This window comes from Tachypleus tridentatus, chromosome 8 (assembly GCF_004210375.1).
Source record: "Tachypleus tridentatus isolate NWPU-2018 chromosome 8, ASM421037v1, whole genome shotgun sequence".
Taxonomy (NCBI): domain Eukaryota; kingdom Metazoa; phylum Arthropoda; class Merostomata; order Xiphosura; family Limulidae; genus Tachypleus; species Tachypleus tridentatus.
This window is the reverse complement of record NC_134832.1, coordinates 21,692,614-21,718,501: the sequence shown is the minus strand read 5'-3', so window position 1 is coordinate 21,718,501 and position 25,888 is coordinate 21,692,614. Positions and strand designations below refer to the sequence as shown.

Genomic DNA, 25,888 nt, shown 5'->3' with positions numbered 1-25,888 from the left:
GTGAATGATGTTGATTAGCTGCCTTCCATCTAATTTATTAGTGCTAAACTAGGGACGACCAGCTCAGATTGCTCACGAGTAGCTTTGAGCGAAGTTCATAAAAAAAAAAAAACCTTTCCTGGTTTGTAGCGCAAGAACCGAAAACGTACACAAAATCTATAAAATATACGTTCAGTGGTTGAGTATGCCTGACCAGCATTGAAACCAAATCACACACATACACAGTTTACGGATAATCCAAAATTCAATAATCACTAAAGCATACAGAATTGCCACATAAAATTATTTTACAATCTTTCTACACAATTAACCAAACATCCATATGTTGTAAGACAGACTTCAAAATAAATCAGTGGATTATATTGGCAAAATAAATACATATTACATCATTAAGAACCCTGAAAACTTAATCCTGCCTTATAAAAATAGATACAAGTATCTCTAACCATTAAAACTAGTAAATGTTTTATATAACCTAAGGCCACCTACTACTGGTTGGTTCGGTAGCTGGATATAGAATTAATTTTATTTTAAAAGAGTTTTTATGTGCAAAAATAAGGTTAGTACTCCATGTTTTCTCCATCGGTATTTATGGAACTGTTTCTGTGAACTAATATTTACATTGATAACAAACAAAAAAAAAACCAAATATTTATCAGAAAACAAGGAAAATCTGGTTCGTACTTCATGGACATGGCTGATAAGGGTCATTCACGTGCGAAAACGACTTGTTGCACGCATACAGTGGCTGCATGATGTAATAATGGGTTTTCCTAACTACCGGAACGAATTATGCCAGAGAACTTATGTTGGTTTCGTCCAAGACTGATCAAGGACTAAACCAACAGTCAAGGATGGAGGTAGAGACCCAAGAAGTACTTGATCTTCCCAGGTCACTTGACCAAAAGAATGACCAACGATCAGAGAGCTTGTGACCATTCAACAAATAATTTTGAAGAAGCTTAAGCAATTGCCTTTACAATTCGTACCTACAGACCTTAAAAGGCTGAGTACAGGAAGTGTGTGCTGTGAAGTATTGTGATATTGCACCTTTATGACTTTTTATGAAGATTGACTTAATTACAACTATATTCAAGATGTCTAATTTTTATTTCGAAATAATTTCATTTGTTTATTGCTGGGTCAGGTGTGGTGCCTTTTCTTTGTGTAGGTTATTATTGATTAAAGTTAAAAATTGTATCTCTTGTTATGGGGATACCATTTTGATAATAGCATACGCGATGGAGAAAATCAACTGTTTAAAATACTTAACAAGATAATAAAGTTTAATGATTTTAAAAAGCAGAACAAAATAAAAGTTTGGAAATTGAAAAATCATCGTGTTATATAAAGCTGAGTTAGTCAAATAAAGCAAGCACGTAGGCTTAGCAAAATAAATAAAAGTTCTTCAGAGAACTGGTGTTAGAAATGATCCTTGCAGCTTTTATTCGTATGAGACCTGTTGCCCCAGTCATTATTTCTGTATACTTGTACTGAATTTTCATAAGAAAATATCAGTTAAACGTCTTTGATCACGAAGACTGCTGACTTGCTTTCTCACCATTCATTTCCGGTAGAATCCACATACAGCAATATTTATAGACATTTTATATTTTTGCCTTTACCAACATTCAGTGTAAGGATATGATCTAAAGAAGGCAAAATCACTAATGTCCTATTATGATGTTCTACAGTGGATTGGCTGTAAGTTTATGAACCTAGAATGTTAAAATTTGGGGTTCGAGTATACGTGGTGGACTGAACAGATAATCCATTGTGTATTGTGTATCTTTGTACTGAAACAAACAAACAGTTATGTTACAATAACTAGAGGGCCAAGTTTAAGACTGTTTGAAATTAAGCACAAAATTACACAAAGGAATATCTGTGCTTTACCTTCCACAGGTATCAAAAACCGGTTTCTAGTGTTGTGAGTTTACAACACTCTACTGCTGCTCTACTGGGGGACAGAGGACAAAGACAAAAATATTAATGGGATTCATTGCAATATTAGTAGTAACTACATTTGAATACTCGCTAGTCTTATGTTATTAGTGACGTTGTAATCAATCAAGACTCATAGATTGACAAGCAGTTTGATGTATTATAGTTTCCATTTGCTTAAAAAGCTGAAAAAGTCCACATACATTCCGATAGTAAATATAGGTTTTAACCAAAATAATAATAAGAATAAAATAATCGAAATAAACAGTCACATCTTACGGCGACTATTCGATTAAAATAAACCAAGTATAGGCGGTGGGTGCTATTGAAATCTGTCTTCCATCTAGTCTATCAGGTCTTTGTTGGAGAAGGCTGATGGCGTTCACGTACCTATTCCCAAACTTTTCGAACTTACACACAACCCGTCTGAGCATTTAGGCAGTTTTTCTGGGGCTTCTGCTTAACTGGACGACTAGAATTACCATTCTAATAAATTTCATTAAAGTCTAGTACTGCTATCAAATATATTTTCTGTATTTTTCTTGTTCAAAATCGATTTAGGATCATTATTTTGTAGATAATTTCACAACAAAAAAAAAAAAGATATATTTTGTTTTTTGAATTTTGCGCAAAGCTATTCGAGGGCTATCTGCGCTAGCCGTCCCTACTTTAGCAGTGTAAGACTAGATGGAAGGCAGCTAGTCATCACCACCCACCGCTAACTCTTGGGCTACTCTTTTACCAACGAATAGTGGGATTGACCGTGACACTAAAACGCCCCCACAGCTGAAAGGGCAAGCATGTTTGGTATGATGGGAATTCGAATCCGCGACTCTCAGATTACGATTCGAGTGCCTTAACCACCTGGCCATACCGGGCCTGTCTTTTGTGACCCGCAGTTTTAGAACAGCTGATGCGTATAGTTAAATATATTGGATTTGTGTTTCAAGTTGTTAAATATTTAAACAATAGTACCTAGGGACAAATCACTCGTTGATGTGAGTTGTGTAACACATTAAGTGAAAATTGTATCTATCTATGATGAAAAACTAAATAAAATACATTAATCCTCGAATATAAATAATTAAAATAAGATCAAACATTGAGAGCCAAATACTTTAGTGACATATATTAGCTTGATTTTCATAGAATTTTTTTTTTAATAAAACCTTCCAAGCTTATGTTCCTATGACATCACGAGTCTATTATAAGATTTTCCTGTTTACACGCGTACACGCATTTAATATTCCAGGTACAATGTTTTCTGAGTCGTTCAATTTCCACAGTGATGTTTAGTTATTTAATATTTTCTTAACAAGGTGAATAACTAGTCGATAAAGATGACAGTTCTATGTTGTTTCTTATGTCAATGTTATTAACTAAACAAAAAAATCGATTAACTGATAATAATTACGAGTGTTGAAGGAAATTTCCTTTGGACACGATTCATGTAATAAACCCTCACTTATTAAAAAACCTAATAATAACTTTAGTTGTGTAAGAGAAAGATATTGGTCATACGAATAGTGAAACGAGATCATTCGACAATCTAGGTTCATAAAATTACTTTCTTAAGCTTAATTACATTGCAAAAATTAGGTACATTTTTTCTCGAAAGTTACATTCTGGAAGGTCTGTAAAGTATAAAATAAAATGTACTTGATAGTCGCACCAAAACAGGAATGTGCCTAAATTCAATGAATGCACGAGATTGCTAATCTTTTATACAATTATGCGATCGGATATTCTTTTTGTGACACAACATTTTATTTAATTTTATACTTATTGTTATTAATTGGATATCTTCGAGTATTTTATTTTGATTAATTAGTTCTACCGGCGTAATAATATATTTCAACGACAATATTTCCACTGGGATAAATGTAATGCACACGACAATGTGTAATTAATATAAAATACATTGCATGTTGGTATGTAATTAATAGTAAATTTAACATTAAAAAACAGTGAATCATAAATACTATATTTGAGTGGTCTGGAATGGTCTGGTTGCTTGAGTGCTCGACTCGCAATCTGCGGGATGCTAGCATGAATCCAGTTACCGAATGTGCTCGCTCTTTCAATCCTGAAGGCGTTGTAATGTGCTGGTCAATTCAACTTTTCCTTGGTAAGGAGTAGCCCAGCATTTAGTAGTGTTGACTAATTACTTTCTTTCTTGTTTATTGCTTCTAAATTAGGGATAGCTAGCACAGATAGCCCCCAGTAATTTCTACAGATCTCAGTTAAATAAATTGTTTTAAAAAATACAGCGATAGTAGATTTAGAACTCCGAAAAAATATTAAATTGATTCAGAATAATTTTGTGTAGTTTGTTTTCAGAAATAACTCCTGTAGTTTTAGCACAGAAAATAATCATTAGATTAAAAAATGGCATGTTCATAATTCCTTTTGTTGTTTAAAACATAGCTTATAGTAAGATATTTGGTTTATTTGTTTTTGAATTTGGCGCAAAGCTACACGAAAGCTAGCCGTTCCTAATTTAGCAGTGTAAGACTAGAGGGAAGGAAGCTAGTCATCATCACCCACCGCCAACTCTTGGGCTACTCTTTCACCAACCGTGGGATTGACCGTAATATTATTACTTCCCCGTCGCATCAAACATGCTTGTTCTTTCAACCCCTTAGAGCATGAGCCGGGCCTAGATATTTTGCTACTTTAAAAATGTTCTTTAGTACAATCAATAAATAAAGAATGACTTAAATGACTGTAAAACTTACTTTATTTCCCAAAGGTCGAGGAGAGAAACAAGAGTTTATATGACACATTTAAATGTACATTCACAACCGTATATATAGTTTCGTGACGAAGCTTAAATCTTTGAGACTGTTGTGCTAATAAAATGAGCTCAAGCTTGCCTGCTTTTAACCTATTTACAAATCGGTTCTAGATGACAAAGACCTTATATAATGTCTGAAGCATTATATATATATATAGAGATAGATAGATATATTAAACAGCTCACTACTAAACAAAAGCAAAAGAATTTAGTCTAAAAAGTTCCGAAGTATTTTAAATGGAACCTTTATAAACATATATTACACAAAGACAAACACGAAAGTCTGTACAGCTTGAAATATACTTATTTACATTAAAATCTTCCTAAACCGTAAAAATTACAATGTTGGAACAAAGATTATTCCTTCAGCGGACAGAAACAACGTCATGACCAAAATATTTTCCATTGAAAACAAAAGTAAACTGAATTGCACACTATGCGTTATTTTCATAAAAGCTAATAACGTACAGTTTGTAAATTTCATGACCAAAATAGTTTCCATTAAAATTAAAATTAAATTTAATTGCACACTATGGATTATTTTCATAAACTCTAATTATGTACAGTTTGTAAGTGTTCACTAGCCTGAAAATGTACTTTTAATTTCACAAGGTTATGAACTGTTTGTCAGAAATAAAATTCTCAAATATTAAAGATAACTAAGAGCGAATTACACAGCTCAGTCAAATTGCAATGATTGTAAATATAAGCTCAGATTTCATAATGCAACATTCAATTGTTTCTATGTGAATGAAGGAAAATAATAACTCATTGGTGAAACAGTTAGATATTTTGTTGATATAATAAGAATAATATTTTCCAGTAATACAAAATTTAAGGTATGAAATACTTATATAACTAAATAAATCACCAGGTTTTAACATTTGAGACAGTATTGATTGCAAGGTACAAGAAATTATATATCAAAACATATCTGCTAATAGGTTTTTAAAACTCCATTCTCAACCTTACCCTAAGATATTTTCATTCAGACCATTTAAATATATTTAGTCTGAATGAAGTGGATACAGCCTTGTTTGATGTTTCATTAAACATCATGCTTCGATTCAGCGTTACCCACGTCATATAATAATGCGGATTGGTTGCATATCAATATAACAATTTTGAAAAGACCAACAAAATCTTAACCTGACGCAGTTTAATTAAATGCCACTTTTAAATAGGTCGTCTTTCACTTTTTCTTATAACTGAGTAGTACCAAGATAATGTTGAGATAGCGCATAAAACAGAACAAACAACAGAAAACGATATACTGATAAAGTGTTAAAACTGTTGGAGAAGTCACAAAATAAGGACAACAGTTTAACTGTTCATAGTTTATGTTTTTAAAATGCTAAATTTAATAATATTATGCCTACTTCTTGTCAATATAATAAATTAAATCAATGAATCTCTTTATTAATCTGTCTAAGTAGCTTGTACTTTATAACACTGAATAATTAGAAGTATCGGACGGACAACTGAATAATTACTACCAGACAAAGGCTGGAGTGATTTGGTCTTGTATGAAATGATTAAAAGGAATTGAGTAGGGAGCGAATTTGAAACAGACGAAATTATTCGAGGCATCCGTTAATTATGAGATAATGCTATTAGTCTATCCTAGTTCAATTTTGATTCTTATTTTGGTGAATTGTCTTGTATACATTTTCTTTTGTACGTGGAAGTTGAATTCACAGAGTCTGGAGATGGTCGCTTTTGTTTAAGAGAGATTGGTTTAACAACCGAGTTAGAGCAATTTGCAGATTGATCCACATTCAATCTATCGTCTTCGTCTCTGAGAGTGACGTTAGAAAAGGAATAGGAATAAACAGGACTGGCGTCTAAGCGAGAAGTGCCCAAAGCGCCTAATTCGCTGTCCTCTGATGTAAAATTATCATCGTCCGTACTTACTGTTTCGAGAGAACGGCATCTGGATGTGGATTCATCGAACGATTTTTCTCCTCGACGAACCAACTGTGTAATTCTGCTTGAAAAATGAGAGACATTATCTGTTCCTCCTGGACTTAGTCGTAAAGTGTTTGAGTACGTGCTCGAGTAAGGAATCCGCTGCTCAGATACCAGTTTCGTTATCACAGAATCAACTCTTTTGGTAGAAGAAACTTCAGTTGTTTTTGTGGTCTTATCGTTTTTGTTGTTTGGAAGCTTACCCAAACTCTCTGTTAAAGACGTTTGAGGTTGACACTCGTTTTCTCCGCTTGAAAATTGAGATTTAGCTTTCTCCCAAAGTTTAGGTGAAAGAGGAAGAAAAATAGGAATAGGTATAGGAATAGGAAAAGGAATAGGGCAAGGAACCATCACTGTCACTGGAGGAAAGAGATGAGATGAGGAGGAGTTGTGTGTTTGAGTGTGAGGAAGTAGATGAGGCTGAGGGCTCGGAAACGAGCAGGGCACACTAGTTTGTGACAAGGGTGGAATGGGTGGCATTAAACTGGGAGGAACAGGAAGTGGCGCGAGACTCGGTCTGATCCCTAATCCATGCTGCATTCGAAACAAAGCTTCCATTTGTTGCTGAGCCATTAAATTTAGGGGTGACGGATACATGCTGGGAGAAATCATTTGAGGCCGCACGTGATCAGGACCAAAAGGGAGAGGAGGAGGCACATTCGAAGGAGGGTGAGTTGGGTGGGAATTGACTGTTGAACAAGGACCGTTTAACAAGCTGCTGTGAAGACTCATACTGGGTGGGCTGTGAGTTGTGATGCTTGGAGAGCGCACTGTGTGACGATGGGACGGTGTGAGTGTTGTTTCACAATTATGTTTTGTTGAGCTACGAGTAGATCGACGTGGTTTATCTTGTTCTTTCCCTTTGGAAGACTGCCGAATTGGTATTTCATTCTCTCTGAAAGAGGAGTTTCCTGAGGCGCTGAGGGAAAATGGAGTGGAAGACGTCGTCCTTTTATTTCTTTCTGCTGGTGGAGTATCTCGATCCTCCATTGTCTCTGAGCTCTTGGGACCATGACCATTTGTGAAACCTGGTGTTTTGCAGTCTTGAAGCCAAAGCTCAGGAGTAATCAGGTTCATTGAGCCACTAGTTGATATTTTACAGGCAGCTTCTTTCAAATGTGGATGCATTTGGAGATGAGCTTGGGTCTCTTTGCAAAATATATTCATTCTGTACTGGTTTAAGCACTTGTCACTACAGAATTGGAGCTGTTGTTCTCCATCCTGAAAGTCGACGTAGTTAACAGTGTGTCGTACATGTTTACACCAATCACAGACTTTGTTCTTCTTAAAAGAAGCTCTTCGACACTGAGTAAAGCAGAGTTCGCTACAAAATGCTTTACTGCCATTGGTTGTTTTCAAAGTAAAAAGCTTCATTCCCACTTTTTGACACCATGCACAAATTATGCACCCAGATGGAAGATTGGTGTACTCTGAAAATACAAATGAAAAGTTATAATTCATGCTAAGTTAAATTTATGCAAACTGAATTCGCTTACACAAAAGTTTTGTAAATAGCAGAAACTTTAGTCAAAAGAAACGAGTGAAAAATTAACATTTCACAAACAGTAATAAACAATAATATTCTTAAAAAACATATTCTGTCATTTACAGAATTGTAATTTATGTGTCAAATGTTAAATTCTCTAAAGTGATAAATATGTTTTACTTTAGTTGTTATGTTCAATTATTTTAGAATAAAAAGAGGATTAAAAGAGTGACAAGTTATGAATTATTATGCTTAATTAGTGACGTGCTAGAATGAATTAACGAGACAATTCTTAGCAGCAATCTTTACCATATACCATAACCAATGAAATGGGTTTTAAGAAATCAACTATTGGAATGGATTTTTTTTTGAGGTATTGAATGTAAATTTGTTTACCATGTCATTAAACACTTTGTAGAAGAAAACTAGATTAGAGAAAATTGTCTTGTAAAACAGCTTTAAAAACATAATATGATCTGTAAAACAATACATAAACAAAATTATTTCCATGAATTATGAAAAACGTTAAGAAAGAAGGTTTCAAAAGTTGTTTGTTTTTAAAAGTATTACTGCTGCAGAAGAAAAAATGAAATAAATAATTTTAGTTATATCTTTAAAAGTTAAAAAAATGCTGTCAGACATTCCCCATACTAGGCAAAGTGTTAACCTTTCAGATTCGACATTTGTTGAGTAATGTTTGTTTATTTGAAGTTAAGCACAAAACTATCAAATTGGGTATCTATGCTCTGCCCACCAGGAGCATCAAAACTCAGTTTTTAGCGCTGTTAGTCCACAAACACAACCCTGTGCGTATCTATACACACATGGAAAGGTTGGGTATGTTACATATAAACAGTTTTGAATATGCTTATGGAAACGAACAAGTCATGAGAAAACCATATACAAATAAGGTCGATATGGAATGGCACGCTTCAAAACTACATTGTTTAACATACGATAAGTAACGGATGATGTCATTGGCAACCGGTCGCTTTTGGAAAGCGTATATAAGAAGCTTTTACGATATAAAATGTTCATGAAGACGTTAGCTCGGGAATGTAGAATGTACAAGATGCGATAGCTCATGTACGTAATGGCACTGGATAATGAATAAATATGGATTAACTTCGGGAATTATGAACATCTAGAATGGGACCTGCAACAAGCTGTACCAAACCCGTAATAAGCAAAGTGAGGTGAAAATCTACAAACACAATGATCGTTGGTAAAAGCAGCTCACGTGCCTAGGCAACATTACGCCAGTTCGCTGGTGACAACGCCTATGTGTTTCTCTGTGATCATATATTGAAAGGTGAGTTGGTAAACCTACATTTTTATGAGCTAGATGGATTATGAAGTCATACAGGGAGGAATGGTTTGCTTTGAAAATAACTACCTTATGACTGATTCTTTTGCAATGGAAACTTCACTGCAGGGTTATTACCAAAATACACAGTCTTCAGATAGATAATAATCGACCGTAGCGATATGGACTAATGATGCGGTAAGACTCCATATTCGTATTAGCATAACATGCTCAACTCAACTCTCTGTAATACAGTATGTATATATGTGGTAATATATTCACAGAAAATTTGTATTATATGCAACAGTAATGTATTTTGCATATTGTTTTTAAGCAATCTTCACAGTGAATCGGTAGTAAGCCTAAAGACTTACCATGATAAAAATCGGCGTTCGATGTTGCGGTGGGGAAAGCACAAATAGCTTATTCAGTGGATTTGTTCTTAATAATGAAAACAAAATAAACCAACAGATAAAGCCTTTAAATAACATACTGAAATAACATAGCGTGTATTAAATACACATTATATTGAATTAAAATGCAGTACATAATGATTAAACACCATCCTAAGTTACTGCAATCAATAATGACTATGCTGAAATAATACGATGAATATAGAGGAATTTGACAATGTATGCATTATAGCAGAACGGTTCAAACTACGTATTGCAATAGTGCGGGTTATATGAACCAGGCTACATTCTCCAAGAGTTTTGTATTATACATTTGGCTGAAGTAAACCTGCATGTGTCAAATAGTTGGGAAGATTATTGAGACGCAAATGAGAAACAATTCATAATTCAAATATATGATTGACTTGTTAACAGAGGAAAACTTTAGTTTTCTTAGGTATTTTACTAAATACATTCTAAACCATCTTTTTTTTATATTTCATTTTTCTACTTGATTGTAATAAAACTAAGTTTTGTTAACTCTCGTGCAATGCCAGTATACATTATTTTTTTCATCGAAAGTATCAACAACTTGGTTGGTTCTGAATGTATTTAGAATCTATTTTAGTTTCGCTTCGCATGTCTCTGTTTTTCTCACGCCCACGGTGACTCAGCATTTTAACTCGAAAGCTAACTATATAAAAATATAGTTCCGATAATCGTAGTAGGCACAGCACAGATAGCCCATTGTGTAGGTTTGTGTTCAACAACAAACAATATTTTTTCTTAAAAAACAACAACAATAAACTTTTTTTTTAAAGAATGTCTAAAAGAAAGCTTGCTAATCTGTTACCACTAACACATAGAAACTAATCAATGACGTTAGAGAGCATTAGAAACGAATTTTTAACCTTAGTTTTATTCGTTCCTTGCTTGTAAGTAGTGAATAACTCTTTTTATTTTCTTTCTCTCTCTTTTGCTACGGTAGTAAATACTTATCGATTTCGGTTGGAAGTCTACAGTTTTCTTTGTAACTATTTGTTAGAATGTAATGTATCTCTGAAGAAACTGACACCGAAATAGAGCTACTTTTGTGCAATACAGAGAATATTATATAAACATTCAGAACTACCAAGAACACCCTTGCCTGTGGTTATTTGTTAAAGCTTATTTGGGGAAGAAACCTGGACCCTCAATTAAAAACGTATCTCTGTTTCAGACCAGTCTCAACAGAACAAACACTGTAATTTGTGAATTTCGTTAAATGTGAACGAACGATGAACAAGGTCAGAAGCCGTTGACGTAATGTTCGCAATCATGTACATCCCTGACTCGGTAGAATGCAAACGAATAAAGCTGTATCACTGCGTCCACGGATTAGATTTCATTATTAGGGTGCCATCCACAAGAGGCCTCTTGAATACCGGACTTTTCTTCGACGTCATGTAAAGGGGTAATTCACGAAGAAGAGATCTAAGATAAGTTATCACCATTTTTAAAGGTTACGCCCCGTCAGCAAAACACCTCTATTGAGGGTGGAACCTGTTTGACTGAGTGGCATTCACAAATCTCATCATTTAAATCATGCCCTACACAATACCAGGATAATACGAGCTCGTGCTCTCTTTGACTCTGCAAAAGGGCAGGGCTCTATTTCATTCCCTTCTACTTATAAATACGAAATAGAAGAGAAGAGGGGGAGCGCCTCACGCCCTAGACTAATGAAAGACATAGCCACCACGTAGGAATAAATAACAGCATCCACCTCTAGCAATGACACAATGTAATTTTCCGTTTGAAACACACGAGTTAGAATTTGAGTTCCGTCTAAAGTCACGAAACAAACCCTTCACCTAAAATCCGACTGGAGAACCCAAAGAAAAATCGTACAAAATTATGGCAACTAGGGGGCGTGCTCCCATAAAATATCTTTCGTGATCCACCCCTTGCTTAGGCAAGCCAGCCTGCTGGTACCAGAAATATGTCTCATTACGTACTTTCTTTGTGCAATTAACAAAGCCTACTCATTCATTTTCTTTGATTTATTTATTGTTGAAAAGCTTAAGTTAAGCTGACGTGCATGAATGTTACTTATAACTGAGAAGTGGCATAGAATACACAATGACCTAGGTAAACTAAACCTTTACACATTTTACAATAAAAGTTTGGCATGAAGGTAATTCGAAAATTAACAAGTATTTTAAATAAAGAAGGAAGAAAAGGGAATTATGATAAAAAATAAAATTTCTTACAAATAATGGGTACGAATCGTATGAAAATGAAAAAAAACTCCTAGACTGGTAATTCATAATCCGTTAAATGTACCTGGTATTATATGAGAAGTATTTATATATATTAATTAAGTATATCAATTTTGTCAATGGTAAGAAATAACCACAAGTACGATATCAAGAGCGAACGTTAAGGCTGTTTATAATTTAAAGTAGACTTTCATATATTATTGTTTTCTTAGCGCAACGCTGCAATGTGGCTATATGTCTACCGAGGAAAATCGAACCACGAAATTTACCGTTCACCCACATGAGAACTTCACACATTAGAAAAAGAAATAAGGAATCCAGGTTTATTAAGTTATTACATTCAATCTCACAGAGTGAGCTTCAACCAACTGTTTATTTGTTTGTTTGTTTTTGAATTTCGCTCAAAGCTACACGAGGGCTATCTGCGCTAGCCGTTTCCAATTTAGCAGCTAAGACAAGAGGGAAGGCAGCTAGTCATTATCACGAAGAGCCAAGCTTTGGGCTACTATTTTACCAACGAATAGTGGGATTGACCCTCACATTATGATGCCCCCACGGCTGAAAGGGCCAGCATGTTTCGTGTGACGGAGATTTGAATCTGCGAACCTCGAATCACGAGTCGAGAGCCCTAATCACCTGGTCATGCCAGGCCAAACTTCAACTACTAGATCACAAAAATACCCAACTTTCCAAAACCGTTAATTGATAGGATAACAAATCTCTGATTCACCAGTGTGTTCTTCAACTGATAGAATAAAGAAATTTCTTGATTTACTAAAAGAACTTTCAGTGATAGGTTAAAGAAGAGTCCCTAATTTACTAGTACAATCTTTAAACGATTGGTCAAATTCGTCCTTGATTTACCAGTGGTTTTCAACTGATAGGTCATAAAAACGCATTATTTTACCAATACAGCTTATAGGTGATAAGTCAAAAAACGTCATTAATTTATTTGAATTGTCTTCAACTGATAGAATAAAGAAATTTCTGATTTACTAGAACAGTCTTCATTCAGTTGATGAGTTTACATCTTTCTATCCAAAAATTCCTCCTACTAAATGTTTGAAAGAAACTTTTCTAGCTTAACAGATAATATTTTAGTTCTCTTTCTGAAAAATAAATTGTATTAGATTGTCTAGAAATAAATTTCAGAAATTACACGATGATATTTAGAAGCTGAATACTGAGTAACTTATCATTGGTTGGTTTAATCCAACGTCTATCGCTTACTAGGTGGTTTAATTATCTGCTGTTTCAGCTCTACTCAAAGTAAGTTTCGTAATCCCCAAGACAGCATATACAAGAATGACTTTCGTCTGATTTTCCTCTATGACTTCAAACTTGGACGTAAAACTATCGAAACTACATGGAACATCAAACAGATATTCAGCCATGTATCTGTTACTGAACGTACAGTTCAGCATTAGTTCCAAAAGTTTCGACATTGAGATGAAAGTTTTGAAGACCACGAAGGTTGTGGAATGAAGCCATCCTAAGATAAAATCACATTAAGGGAAGCAGTTAGGACAGACCGTCGCACAATAGCACATGAGCTTGCAGAAAAGCTAGGTACAAGCAAATCAAGCATTGCCAACCACCTGAGTGTGATTGGAAAAAACGAAAAAGTTGGATAAGTGGATTCCGTATGAGTTGACTGAAGATCAACAAAATTGACGTCATGAAACCTGTCAAGGATGACGCTTCAAAAGTTGAACAAACTGGGACTCGAGATTCTGCCTCGTCCACCTTATTTCTTAGACTTTTCCTCTACAGATTTTCACTTTTTTAATCACTTTGACAAATTTTTTAACAATAAACGCTTTCAAAACAAGGTAGCTACAAAAGTAGCTTTCAGGAAGCTCACTGACCATAGAAACTCTGGTTTCTACAGCAGGAGGATAAACAGCATCGTTACAGGTTGGCAAAAATGTGTTGAAGCAAATGATGCTTAATTTGATTAAAACATGTTTTACAGCACTGGTTAATATTTTTTCCAAACTTTGAAGTTTAAAAACGACATTTATTTCTGGACAACCTAACATTCCACCAGAATAAAGTGTCATATAAAATTCAAATGAATAAAAAATACAAAGGGCTGTTCTTTGTTGTGAAGCACAAAGACACACAAATGACGAATTATACACTGTTCACATGGGTATCGAACCCGATTTCTAGCGCTATAAGTCCGCAGACATGTCGCTGTGCCAGTGGGTGGTCTCTACAGGAAACACCAAAGAGTCATTTGTAATTAACTACAAAAAAAGAAACGAATAAAAGAAATGCTTCACACAATTTAATCTAGATTTTCAATTCATAAGATGAATTAAGATTATGAAAACCACTGACTTTGTGGATTAATAATTTTGTCATCTTGATTAAGGGCCCTACTAAATGAATTCATGGGTACTAATACCTTAATAGTATTGCGTATTTTGTGTATTTGTTACGGTTCCAAACACTTTTTTGCGAACATTCAGGATCCTAGGACAAAACTTTGAGAACCTCTGTACTTAGATGACATAAAATGATGAATTAATGATATGCTTCTGATATTTTAAGCTTTCAATAAATACGAACCATTCTTTAACTTCGTTTATAAAGAAAGTATAATTCAATTCTTATTGTAAAGATGTAATTAGGAAGATAAATTTAAAGTAATCTAAAAATCGTGCAAACCGAAAACAAGTTTCAGATACATTCTATTTAAGATTCTAATGTATTTATATTTGTTTTCTCCTGAGGACACATACACCCACTCGGTGAACTCAGCAGATAGCTCGATGTGACTTTGCTATAAGAAAACACACACACAATATAACCAAAAATTCAGTCGTTTGTTAATGTGTTATTTGAAAGGTAACAAAAAGTATATATATATATATATATATATATATACACACTCTTCCAAAAAAGAAACGCAAAAGACGAAATATGAGACAAATTGTTAACAAGTTTATTCCGGGTAGTTCTGTATGACATGTGTTAAACTTTGCACATTCACTGCTGAACATTCAAAGTCTACAAAGGCGAAGTCCATGCTCACTAGGTGAAGTTTAACGTCACTCAACGTCAATAACGAGTATGTCCCCCGTGAGCATCAATAACTGCTTGGCATCTCCTGCCCATGGAAGCGATGAGATGACGAATCACATCCTGTGGAATGGCTGTCCACTCAGCCTGCAAAGCTGCTGCAAGCTGAGGTAGAGTCTAAGGTTGAGGTTGTCGCAGTCGCAGACGTCGGTCCAACTCGTCCCAAAGATGTTCGATGGGGTTTAAATCTGGTGATCTGGAGGGCCAGGGAAGAACGTTGATGTTGTGGTGTCTGAAGAAGACAGTGGTGAGACGGGCTGGTGTGAGGACGGGCGTTGTCATATTGAAAAACGTCGTTGACGTTCATCATGATGGGTTGCACATGGGGCCTAAGAATCTCGTCGACGTATCGTTGAGCCGTAAGATTCTCTCAAATGTGCAAAAGGCCTGTTCTGGCATTGTAGGCGATGACAGCCCACATCATGACGCTGCCACCACCATATCTGTCAACATCCTGCACACAGTTTGCTGCAAAACGTTCACCTCGGCGACGGTAAACACGGGTTCTTCCATCCTGCCTACGAAGCATAAAACGTGATTCATCGCTGAACCAAACATGCCTCCATCGTCGATGAGGCCATACCCGATGTGCTCGAGTCCACTGCAGCCGTGCTTGACGATGTTGCTGGGTGAGGATGACGCCTCTGACTGGACGTTGAGGTCGGATTCCTGCATCTCGTAGACGGTTACGTACGGTCTGATCGGGAATCCTACGCAGCCCTGGTATGGTTGAGGTAGTAGACGTCGCAGTGGTAGTCCTATCCTGAAGGTGACGTAACCGGATGTAGCGATCTTGTCCTGGCGTGGTCACACGAGGTCTGCCAGATCGTGGACGGTCACGAGTTGATCCATGTTGTTGGTGACGATTCCATAGCCTTGTGATGGTGCTTGGGTGGACATTCACAGCTCTGGCAACATCTGATCGAGATTCACCTGCTTCCAATCGACCAATGGCGTTGTTGCGTTGTGCTTCAGTCAGTCTTGGCGTAACTGTATTGCGTGTCGGTGGCTTAACACTGAGCTATGGAAACCGAGAACCCGTCACTTTTATAGGGATTTTGCACATGTTGCACTTGCAGAACATGCAGATCTCTCAAACAAATTTATTGGACACGCATGCGTTTTGGCGAAAAATCCGATGTTTTCCTCCGTTTTCAAAGTGCACAACTTTTATTGTCATTTTGGACTGATAATCAGTGCCTTAACACATGTAACATCACATACTCTGAGCTTGTAACGTTATTACATATATTTCTCTTTAAAATAACAAGAATATCCCTTTTGCGTTTCTTGTTTTGAAGAGTATATTTATATGAAAGTGGGTAGCAAAGAAGAAGCGAAATAAATCTGAAAGAACTGTTAATAATAGTGTACTTACACTAACTGGAAAAAGAGGAGTTATGTGCGCCTTCTGTTCTATATGTTAGGTTTCTGTGCTTTAAAGGGTATCGCCAAATGGCACAGCGGTAAATGCTAAAGGTTATTAAAAATGTGTTTACTTTTTTTTTATTGGCTGACATTCTAAAAATTTAGTAATATTCTATACAATACATTAAATTTGTTTACCTGCATCGAATATTCGTACAAAGTTACACAAGGGCCAATTCTCTTGGTCATCCCTGATAAACTTGAGGAAAGTCAGTCAAGCACTAGTCGCCAATTCTTGGGATACTGCGATCGAATAGTGGATTGTGAGCGCCACTCTTCTGGCGTACTCAGAGTCCGTAAATGTGAAGTGTTATTGTTTAGTGACTGAATGCGAACAATGAACCCTCTATTTCACAGACAGACATGTTAGCCGCTAACTCATGCCCGGCCTATTATATCAAGTCCCATGTTTAGGAGTCGTCAAAATAACAATAACTTCGTCATCATGTATTTTTTCTCTTAAGGTATCCACTACCGAAATGCATAATATAAAACTCAATAATGACTAAACACAAGAAATCCAGAACTCGGAACATATTTAGATCAAAATGAAGAATTAATAGCCCCCACTTGACAACAATAACTGCCCATTAAGTACAGTTATGAGACTCACAAGTAATCAAGAAACAAATCACAAATCATCTACATGAACATTATCAAACCGAAAACATAGTAATTCTTTATTGTAACTAAAATAACAGTTTTTAAAGGTAAATCTATAATAATAAAATTGTGTATTTGTGGGTTTGTTTGTGCGTGTGGTCGCCATAGCTCTAAGACGAGCAAACCTAGAAACCTGAAATTTTGCATACTTGCTAAATGCTGAGGGTGTGCACCTGGGTATTATTACTTATATACATGTATATGCACACGCATGTGCGCATCTTTTTAATGAGTCATTGAGTTTCGGTAACAATTTGTTCCAGCAGTGGCTTTTATGGCATGTTGCTAAATTAGAAAAGGTATATAGGTTACATTTTCATGCTAAAATGAGTTCGGAATACACGCACTATCAACCTAATAACCCGAGTGAAGCCGAGTACTTTGGCTAGTTATTAATAAGAATTTGTGGGTGCCAGCAACAAACAATTTATAATAATGTATCAACCATATGCTCCTATATCTACCAGATCTTAATGTTATATAATTATGCATGGAATATCAAGTAAGTTAATTCAGTGTACTTGTTATTTTAAGTACTGATAGAAAATTTCAATAACGATTTATTAACGCGCAGAAAACAAAAACAAAATCATTGGCTGATTAATGTGTGTTCTGAAGTGCAGCATCAAATAAGAACGGTTTACTACAACAAAAATAACTTACAATATTTTTTCTTAGAGTCCGGAAACAAACTTTTTTTTTCACAGAGTCAAGACTCACTTCTTTTAAGACATAATGATTCGCTAGGTTATTGGTTTGACAGAAGTAGAATTGGAGTTACTTTTCACATGAGCTACTACAGGCCCCACCTGTTCTTTCAAAGAACCTAGACTTCACCCCAGGGCACAGTATAAAGTCTAACCCCTCATTTCTTGAAGGCAGTGGTGCAGAAACACACAAAAGGATAAAGAGGAGGACAAGAGAAATGATATCTTATTGACCCCAAGCTCCGTCAGCTCAGACTCATCATGATTGCGTTCTCTTTTTGATTGTGGATCATTCAGGGAATGGATGAATAATTAATGGCTGTGGAACTTGAACGTGATTCGTGCTTTTTGTTTTTCAACTCATGCCTAGTTTTCTATATATATATGTGTGTGTGTGTATATGTATGTATGTATATGCACGAACACATTCAAGACAGATGGACTTTTTACTCCTTGTGCCTGTGCGTGTATATGTGTGTGTGTATGTGCGTTAAATAAATCGTCCAGACTCTCGCGTCTACAGCCACATACTACACAATGCATCACCCTGACAACAATGACCACCTAATTAAAGAAGAATCAAAAGAAAAAAAAAAAAAAGATTCGCAAACCATGTTGGGCTTGACGTTGTAATTATCTGGTAATCATAGGTAATCATGAAAAAGACAGTGATGTGGTATTGCTTCACCGTAGAATCTCTTCAGCCTGGTGACACTAATCCTTTATCTTCGCTACAACACTTGCCCAAATGTCGATATAGCTAGGGAGTGCTAATGGAACATATTTCTCTGTGATCCATCAATTCCACAAGCCTGTGAGTCGTTGGTTGTTTTGGAATTTCGCACAAAGCTACTCGAGGGCTATCTGTGCTAGCCGTCCCTAATTTTGCAGTGTAAGACTAGAGGGAAGGCAGCTAGTCATCACCACCCACCGCCAACTCTTGGGCTACTCTTTTACCAACGAATAGTGGGATTGACCGTCACATTATACACCCCCACGGCTGGGAGGGCGAGCAAGTTTAGCGCGACGCGGGCGCGAACCCGCGACCCTCGGATTACGAGTCGCACGCCTTACGCGCTTGGCCATGCCAGGCCTGCCTGTGAGTCACGATATAGTTCGTGAAAAACACATATAGCTCGGAATCTACTTTGAATAATTTTGAGAATTATCGGCTTGGACTTATTTTTATTAACTCTCTTTTAACGTTAGCTCGTAACGTCTTTCCATAAATAAAATAGAATAATTAAGCATGCATATTATCAATGCTCATGACAATGCATATTAATGACCTTGTTTAACATCCATTATAAACCTAGGTATATCTTTTCACTGATTCTTTACAAAAAAAGTGACTTAAAAGTTGCTCCGTTTCATAAATACGTTCAGTTTCTTAAACAGCATAAAAAGTAACTAATAGAGTTAATAAAATGTTATTTCTTCTTGTATTTAAAAGTGACTTCATCACCTTTTCTTACTGCAAGCATCATCGAAACATCGCGGAAATTTTATTATTATATTTTAAATCACAAATTCAGTGAATAATTAATATTTGCTTGTTACAATCCTCAAAGAATAATTGCGATGCTTCTCTGGACAAATTAATTTTTATGGGTTCGTTGTGATTTTAACTCCCTCTAGCGAAACAAATACCAGCTTTAAAGCTCTAGAGTGTCAAGTGTGAAATGAATCAGTTTAGTTGAGAGATGCAGAAAAGAACTTGTAAGAAAATATCACTACAGAACGTGAACTTCCGCATTTCTCTTAAATAAACTTTCCATGCCTTCTAAGGCAGTACTTTGTAGCCAACATATGCTTAAGCATCGCTAATGTGTGATATGCTTTATCCAATCAATTTACAACAAAATATATTGAATGTTTTACCTTGAGCTTTCAAACCGAAAAAAAAAGTATATTCTTCAAATAAAACCATCTGATTTCACATTATTTTCTGTAATAAAACTCCACGTTTTCTTCTGATTACATCAATACATATTTTGTTATTTATCTTATAAATGCTATTTCTACATTGTTCAAAGCATAACAAGTCATCGAATTCATCTGGTGAGCATTGATTCTCCACTACATCATTTAAGACCCAATTAGAAACTTCTTACAACAAATGAAACACACAACTTTGTATTACATAACTAAAAATGTTTAATCAAGGTGGAATGTAACTGATTGTCTGCTCTGTGAGTAGGAATGTAAAAGAAGAATATAATTTCAATTTTTTCCTAAAATTAACAAGAGTTAATTGGTTTTTCTCTTCTCTACACCAAGTCTAACCAACTACACGCTCTTTCAGACGTAGGGGCGTAACGAATAGTGGGACAGTCGTTACTGAAAGAGTAGCCCAAGCGTTGGCGGTGGGTGACTAGTTGCCTTCCCTCTAGTCTTACACGGCTAAATTAGGGACGGTTAGCGCATATAGCCCTTGTGTAGCTTTGCGCGAAATTCAAAACAAACCAAACCTTTTGGTGGATAGTGGAATTGACCATCACTGAAAGCTGGTGTGATGGGGATTTGAACTCGCGACCCTCGCATTACGAGTTGAGTGCCCTAACCGTCTGGCCATGCTGGGCCTAAATGAATTAAGGTTGTTCAATTGTTCATTTTAAAAATAATTCTTTACATTTAAAATAAGAACTTATTAATTTGAAAGGATATAGTGTGACTTACGTTATCAAATATTTGAATAAAAATAAATTAAAGTCAGCAAAGACACACTTTTGAACTTGACACTATCAATGTTCTTTAACCCTGCCAAAGAAAGCTGGTAATGTATTTTCTAACACTCAAACATTCTGAGTATTAATTATGTAAAGTTCCCACTGACTTTACTTGTTACCCTGCAAATTCTAAGAAATAGAAAAACAAACAAAACATATCTAAATAAAAATTAAAGTGATATTATACTAATTGAATGTTGAGTAATCAGTAAAAGAACTAGCTGCACACATGATGTATAAGATATTAATATTTGTCTAGAAACTACAAGTTTCTCCAACAGATTTCGGGTAATTGTATATTAGTAGGTTCATGTACAATTGATCACCAATTTCTTTTGTAGTCCGGAAACACACCGACAAGTGGCCAACGTTATAATTCATCACATCAATCCAACTTGATAATTTCTATCAGTGGTTCAGCGGTATGTCTGCGGACTTACAACGCTAAAAAATGGGTTTCGATACCCGTGGTGGGCAGAGCACAGATAGCCCATTGTGTGGCTTAGTGCTTTATTCAAAACAACAACAACAGTTTCTATCATTGTTGAAAAATTCTAAAATTTATTTTTAGCCAAATATAAAGTCGTCAAATAAAACTACTGGGCTCTGAAAACTCTATACTTTCTCCTTACATTGTGTAATGGCGACCTCTGTCCTTATGAACTAGCTGTACCGCTATTCTATGGTTTGCATAGCTGATAGCGCCCTCTAGGCGAGGTCACCGCCTTTGTAGCACCCAACATGTCAGGTATTGACGCATTAGTTATCTTGCCTCCCCAACATAAATCTTATGTTTCTTATCAACACAGGCGTGCTGGCTTGAAAAGGAACACCATTGTAATATAAGGTAGGCTCATATGACTTCCTCAGTGTATGAGGCTAAGGGGAGTTAGTTTCCAGTCATGGATGAATAGCGAGGAGCTGGTTATCTACATAGTTTTAGTTTAAAAAATGGTGTATTATGTTCAACTAAGATGCCTGTAGACATAAAACGCATAGGCTCACTGAATTTGAAATTTCGTTTAGTTGTTACACCTGATTTTCTTGTGTATTGATACAGGTGTTAGGATGTACTTAGAACAAAATGATCCTAGTCGGACTTTAAGTGACGCAGAGAGGATAGTTGACCAGATATAGTAAAGGTTAATTTTTGATAGTATACCATAAACAGTCATAAGTATGGTATAAATTACAGTCACCATATGCATTCGCACTCAGGATTCTTAGTTCCACGCTAGTTGTTATAGGTATTTCGGTCACATTTTCCCGCTAGTACAGTGGTAAGTCTACGGATTTACAACACTAAAATCAGGGGTTCGATTCCACTCGGTGGACTCAGCACACAACCCAATGTGACTTTCCTATAAGAAAACACACACACACATTTCGGTAAGAGCGAACAATAATATAATTTTTTATTGTAAACATGTATTGAGAGGTTGTAAAAGCGTAATTAGCTACTTTCTTTTATCAGCATAAAAATCTGAATAGAAATAAATTCACACTCGTACTTGAGTTTACATTTTAAGTGAAAATGTATCCTTGAAGATCAAATTATCCTTTAAATTTATTCGTAACGTTTATTATACATTTTATTACAAATTGTATCTGTTTTCACTAAAGAGCTAACAAACTAGCTTCAGGTCACCACAGTTTTACACCGCCTAACAGCTGCTTAACACCAGTTGTAAGGTGTATAATTGATGTTTTATATTATTAAGTTATATTATATTTTCGTAAGTAATTGAAACACGATTAAGCTATAGGAATTTACATAATGCTTCAAATTTATAATACTACAGATGTACATCTTTGAATTAATACTTACCCATTATCAGGGGCGTAGATTTTTTACACCCGATGGGGGGGATGATTTTTGTAACTACTTATGTAGACTGTTCAATTTGCAAATTGGTAATCTCTGATTACGTGAACTTGAAAGCTGTAAACATGCAGTCACAGAGTAATCTTGTTGTCATGATACTTGGATATATACTTAGGCCTACTGACTGATACTTACGAAGTTAAGAACTATAATTTTGATCGAGAAGCTTAGAAGCACGCCTTTATTAAAAATGTACACTTCGGCTACTGAAAAAGCCTACATCTAGGCCTAATTATGTAATTCGATTGGTAATAACACGAGAATCACAAGAACAAACACACAATTTGTAGGCCTGTGATGCAATAAAACAATTCAACAGACCAAACTGTAGGGGGGATGATTGTATGCACCATACCCCCCACCTAAAATGAAGGGGGAATGTATATATACCCTCCATTCCCCCAACATCTACGCCCCTGCCCATTATTTTATTTAAGCGATTAGGGGTTAAGCAAGTTGCTAACGTATTTTTTATCGAATTATTTAGAACAATACTTTTCAACCAGATGAATGGCTCACTCATGGTTAATGAGACCAGAATCATGGTGAATGAGTATTATCAATTAAACAAAATATTCAAGAACAAAACTAATTATTATTTATTAATGTAGTTTTACATATATTTAAGTCATAATAATGAATTGTGCATTTTAATCTAGCACTATTTTGTGTTTTTTCGAACTGGGGTGATAGAGATGTTGTGTAAAACTTAAAGGATTAAATCGTATTGAAAAATGTTGAATGCACTGATTTAGAATACTAGAAAATTTACCCATTGTACAGATCTAAACATCAGCGGTTTGAAAGCAGTATTGCAACGAGTGGGATAAGCTCACGTTTTGATCGCTGCCTTTTAATATTTGCGCATTCACAAATGTAGCATCCATAAATAAATAAAAATAAGTATTAATCTACAGTAACAACACGTTTATCTTGCAAGAAATTTTAAGAGTATGGAGATCAATTACGTCTCAGACAGAAATAGCGCTTAAACAATGATTAGATACGTATCCTAATTCAGGTTTCTCACAGAACTTTTGTACTAGCACAGCTCTTCAAATGTTTAATTAACTCAATGATTTGTTTGTTTGTTTGTTTTTGAATTTCGCGCAAAGCTACACGAGGACTATCTGCGCTAGCTATCTTTAATTTAGCAGCGTAATACTAGAGGGAAGGCAGTTAGTCATCACCACCCACCACCAACTCTTGGGCTACTCTTTTACCAATGAATAGTGGGATTGACCGTCACATTATAACGACCTCAGGGCTGAAAGGGTGAACATGTTTAGTGTGTTTAGTGTGACTGAGATTCGAATCCGCGACCCTCAGATTACAAGTCGAGTGCCTTAACACCTGGCTGTGCTGGGCACTAACTCCATGAAAGGAAGTAAACTCGATTCGACATTTTTTGGACAAAACTAACAAATTTTAATGCTGCCTGTGTGATTTTTAAAATTAAAAATGTTAAAGAAATTTCTAATTTTTTTTTGCTCTGTCTATGATTAGATGAATATTTTACATCAAGGTGAATGTTATTAAAACGCAATAATTAATTACACTTGTATACTTTTTTTCCCCAAGTTGGACTTGTACTTCCAGCGGTAAGTATTTTTAATGAGGTTTTTTATTCATCCTTTGAACACATATGTATATGAAAAAAAAAAAAAAATCCGGAGAAGACACTAGTTACCTACCACATTTAAGCGACTTGTGTATTGTCACGTTGTGTTAACTTGAGTCTTTTTCCTCAGAACCTCACCCTACGTGTCTAACTAGATCGTATTCTCTCTAACTGTAAAAATAAGGAAGAGAAGATGCGGGGAATATATGAAGGCGAAGTGGTCAATAACCTAAGGCAATGCTTTTTACTAAAGGATACTATTATCCAATATCACGTGTCACAACAACAAGGATATAATGTCTACAAGGTGTTGTCCAGTGATGTAAAGACGGATGTCATGATATAGCTTCTCACTTGAGCCACGTGTTTTTGTTACAAGTACGTGACAGGCATGCAAGAACTTATCACCTCGATCAGCTTTCTCTAGACTGAACGCCGCTAATTCTCCACACGTAATCGTCGTTAAACAGTAAAGACTGAACTTTTTTCATTCTTTCTTTCTTCGTTTTAAAATTAGATATTTACGTGTTATTTTCCTTTGCAGATTTAGAGATAAAATACTTCACACAAAAGAGTTTTCTATTAACGCATTATATTCAAGAATTTGTAGTATCTGTTTCCATAAATTGCGGTCATAGTTTGAGAACTTATGAAACAAACCAACACACACACACACAATTGGTGGAAGTTAGACGAGTTAGCCCTCAGCAAACTTCCTCTCTATACTGCTAAGATACCTTATGTTTCTGTACTGAGGCACGTTCACATCTACCAGGTGACTCCATTCAAGTGGATCCGGCACAGCCAGGTGGTTAAGGCATTCGACTCGTAATCTGGGAGTTGGAATCCCCGTCGCACTAATCATGTACGCCCTTTCAGCCGTAAAGACGTTATAATTCACGCTCAATTCCACTATTCGTTGGCAAAAGAGTAGCCCAAGAGTTGGTGGTGGATTGTGATGACTAACTGCCTTCCCTCTAGTCTTAAACTGGAAAATTAGGGGCGGCTAGCACAGATAGTTCCTGTGTATCTTTGCGCGAAATTCAAAACAAACAAATAAACAAATCATTCAAGTGAAATGGATTCTCCTCACAGTTTGCTGATGACGTGGCATTCTGGAAAAATGCTCCAACACCAGCAATAGCAGCCACAAACATACAACCACAATTAAACAGAATAAGTGAATACTGCCAAAAATACAGAATAAAAATAAAGAGAGCAAAAACACAACTAGTCGTATTTACCCAGCTGACAATGCACAAAAAAGTACAGCCGAAAATATATATGAATGGAACATTACTTTAGACTGTCAAATCGGCAAAATTTCTCGGTCTAACCGTGACCCAAAATTAACATGGATTAACCACTTAAATAAAATTAAAAGTAAAGTGTGGCGATGAACCAACTATTGTGCTGGGAATCTAACTGGCAAAAACAGTGCAGAATCAATAGACAACATACTAAAAATTTACAAAACATATATTAGACCTGTAATTGACTATGCAGCTCCAGCTTGGATTACTGTAAGTGACAAAATAATCAGAACCTAGCTACAAACAATACAAAACATATTCCTCACCACAGCATACAGAGTTTCCATGACAACATAAT

General features: G+C 35.7%; 1 protein-coding gene across 8 annotated transcripts in view; it reads right to left on the bottom strand.

Annotated features, from left to right (window-relative positions):
* Window positions 1–4,666: 4,666 nt before the first annotated feature.
* The window catches only part of LOC143258648 (uncharacterized), a 91,103-nt gene continuing 69,881 nt past the window's right edge, over window positions 4,667–25,888 (bottom strand). For 7 of the 8 annotated variants that reach the window (XM_076517913.1, XM_076517918.1, XM_076517916.1 and 4 more), the window contains one exon: window positions 4,667–8,139. In XM_076517913.1, the coding sequence (XP_076374028.1) occupies window positions 6,383–8,139 (1,757 nt within the window). In that variant the 3' untranslated portion in view covers window positions 4,667–6,382. Of the gene's footprint in view, window positions 8,140–25,014; window positions 25,208–25,888 lie in introns of those variants that run through there. The other variant, XM_076517919.1, reaches the window with a different exon arrangement.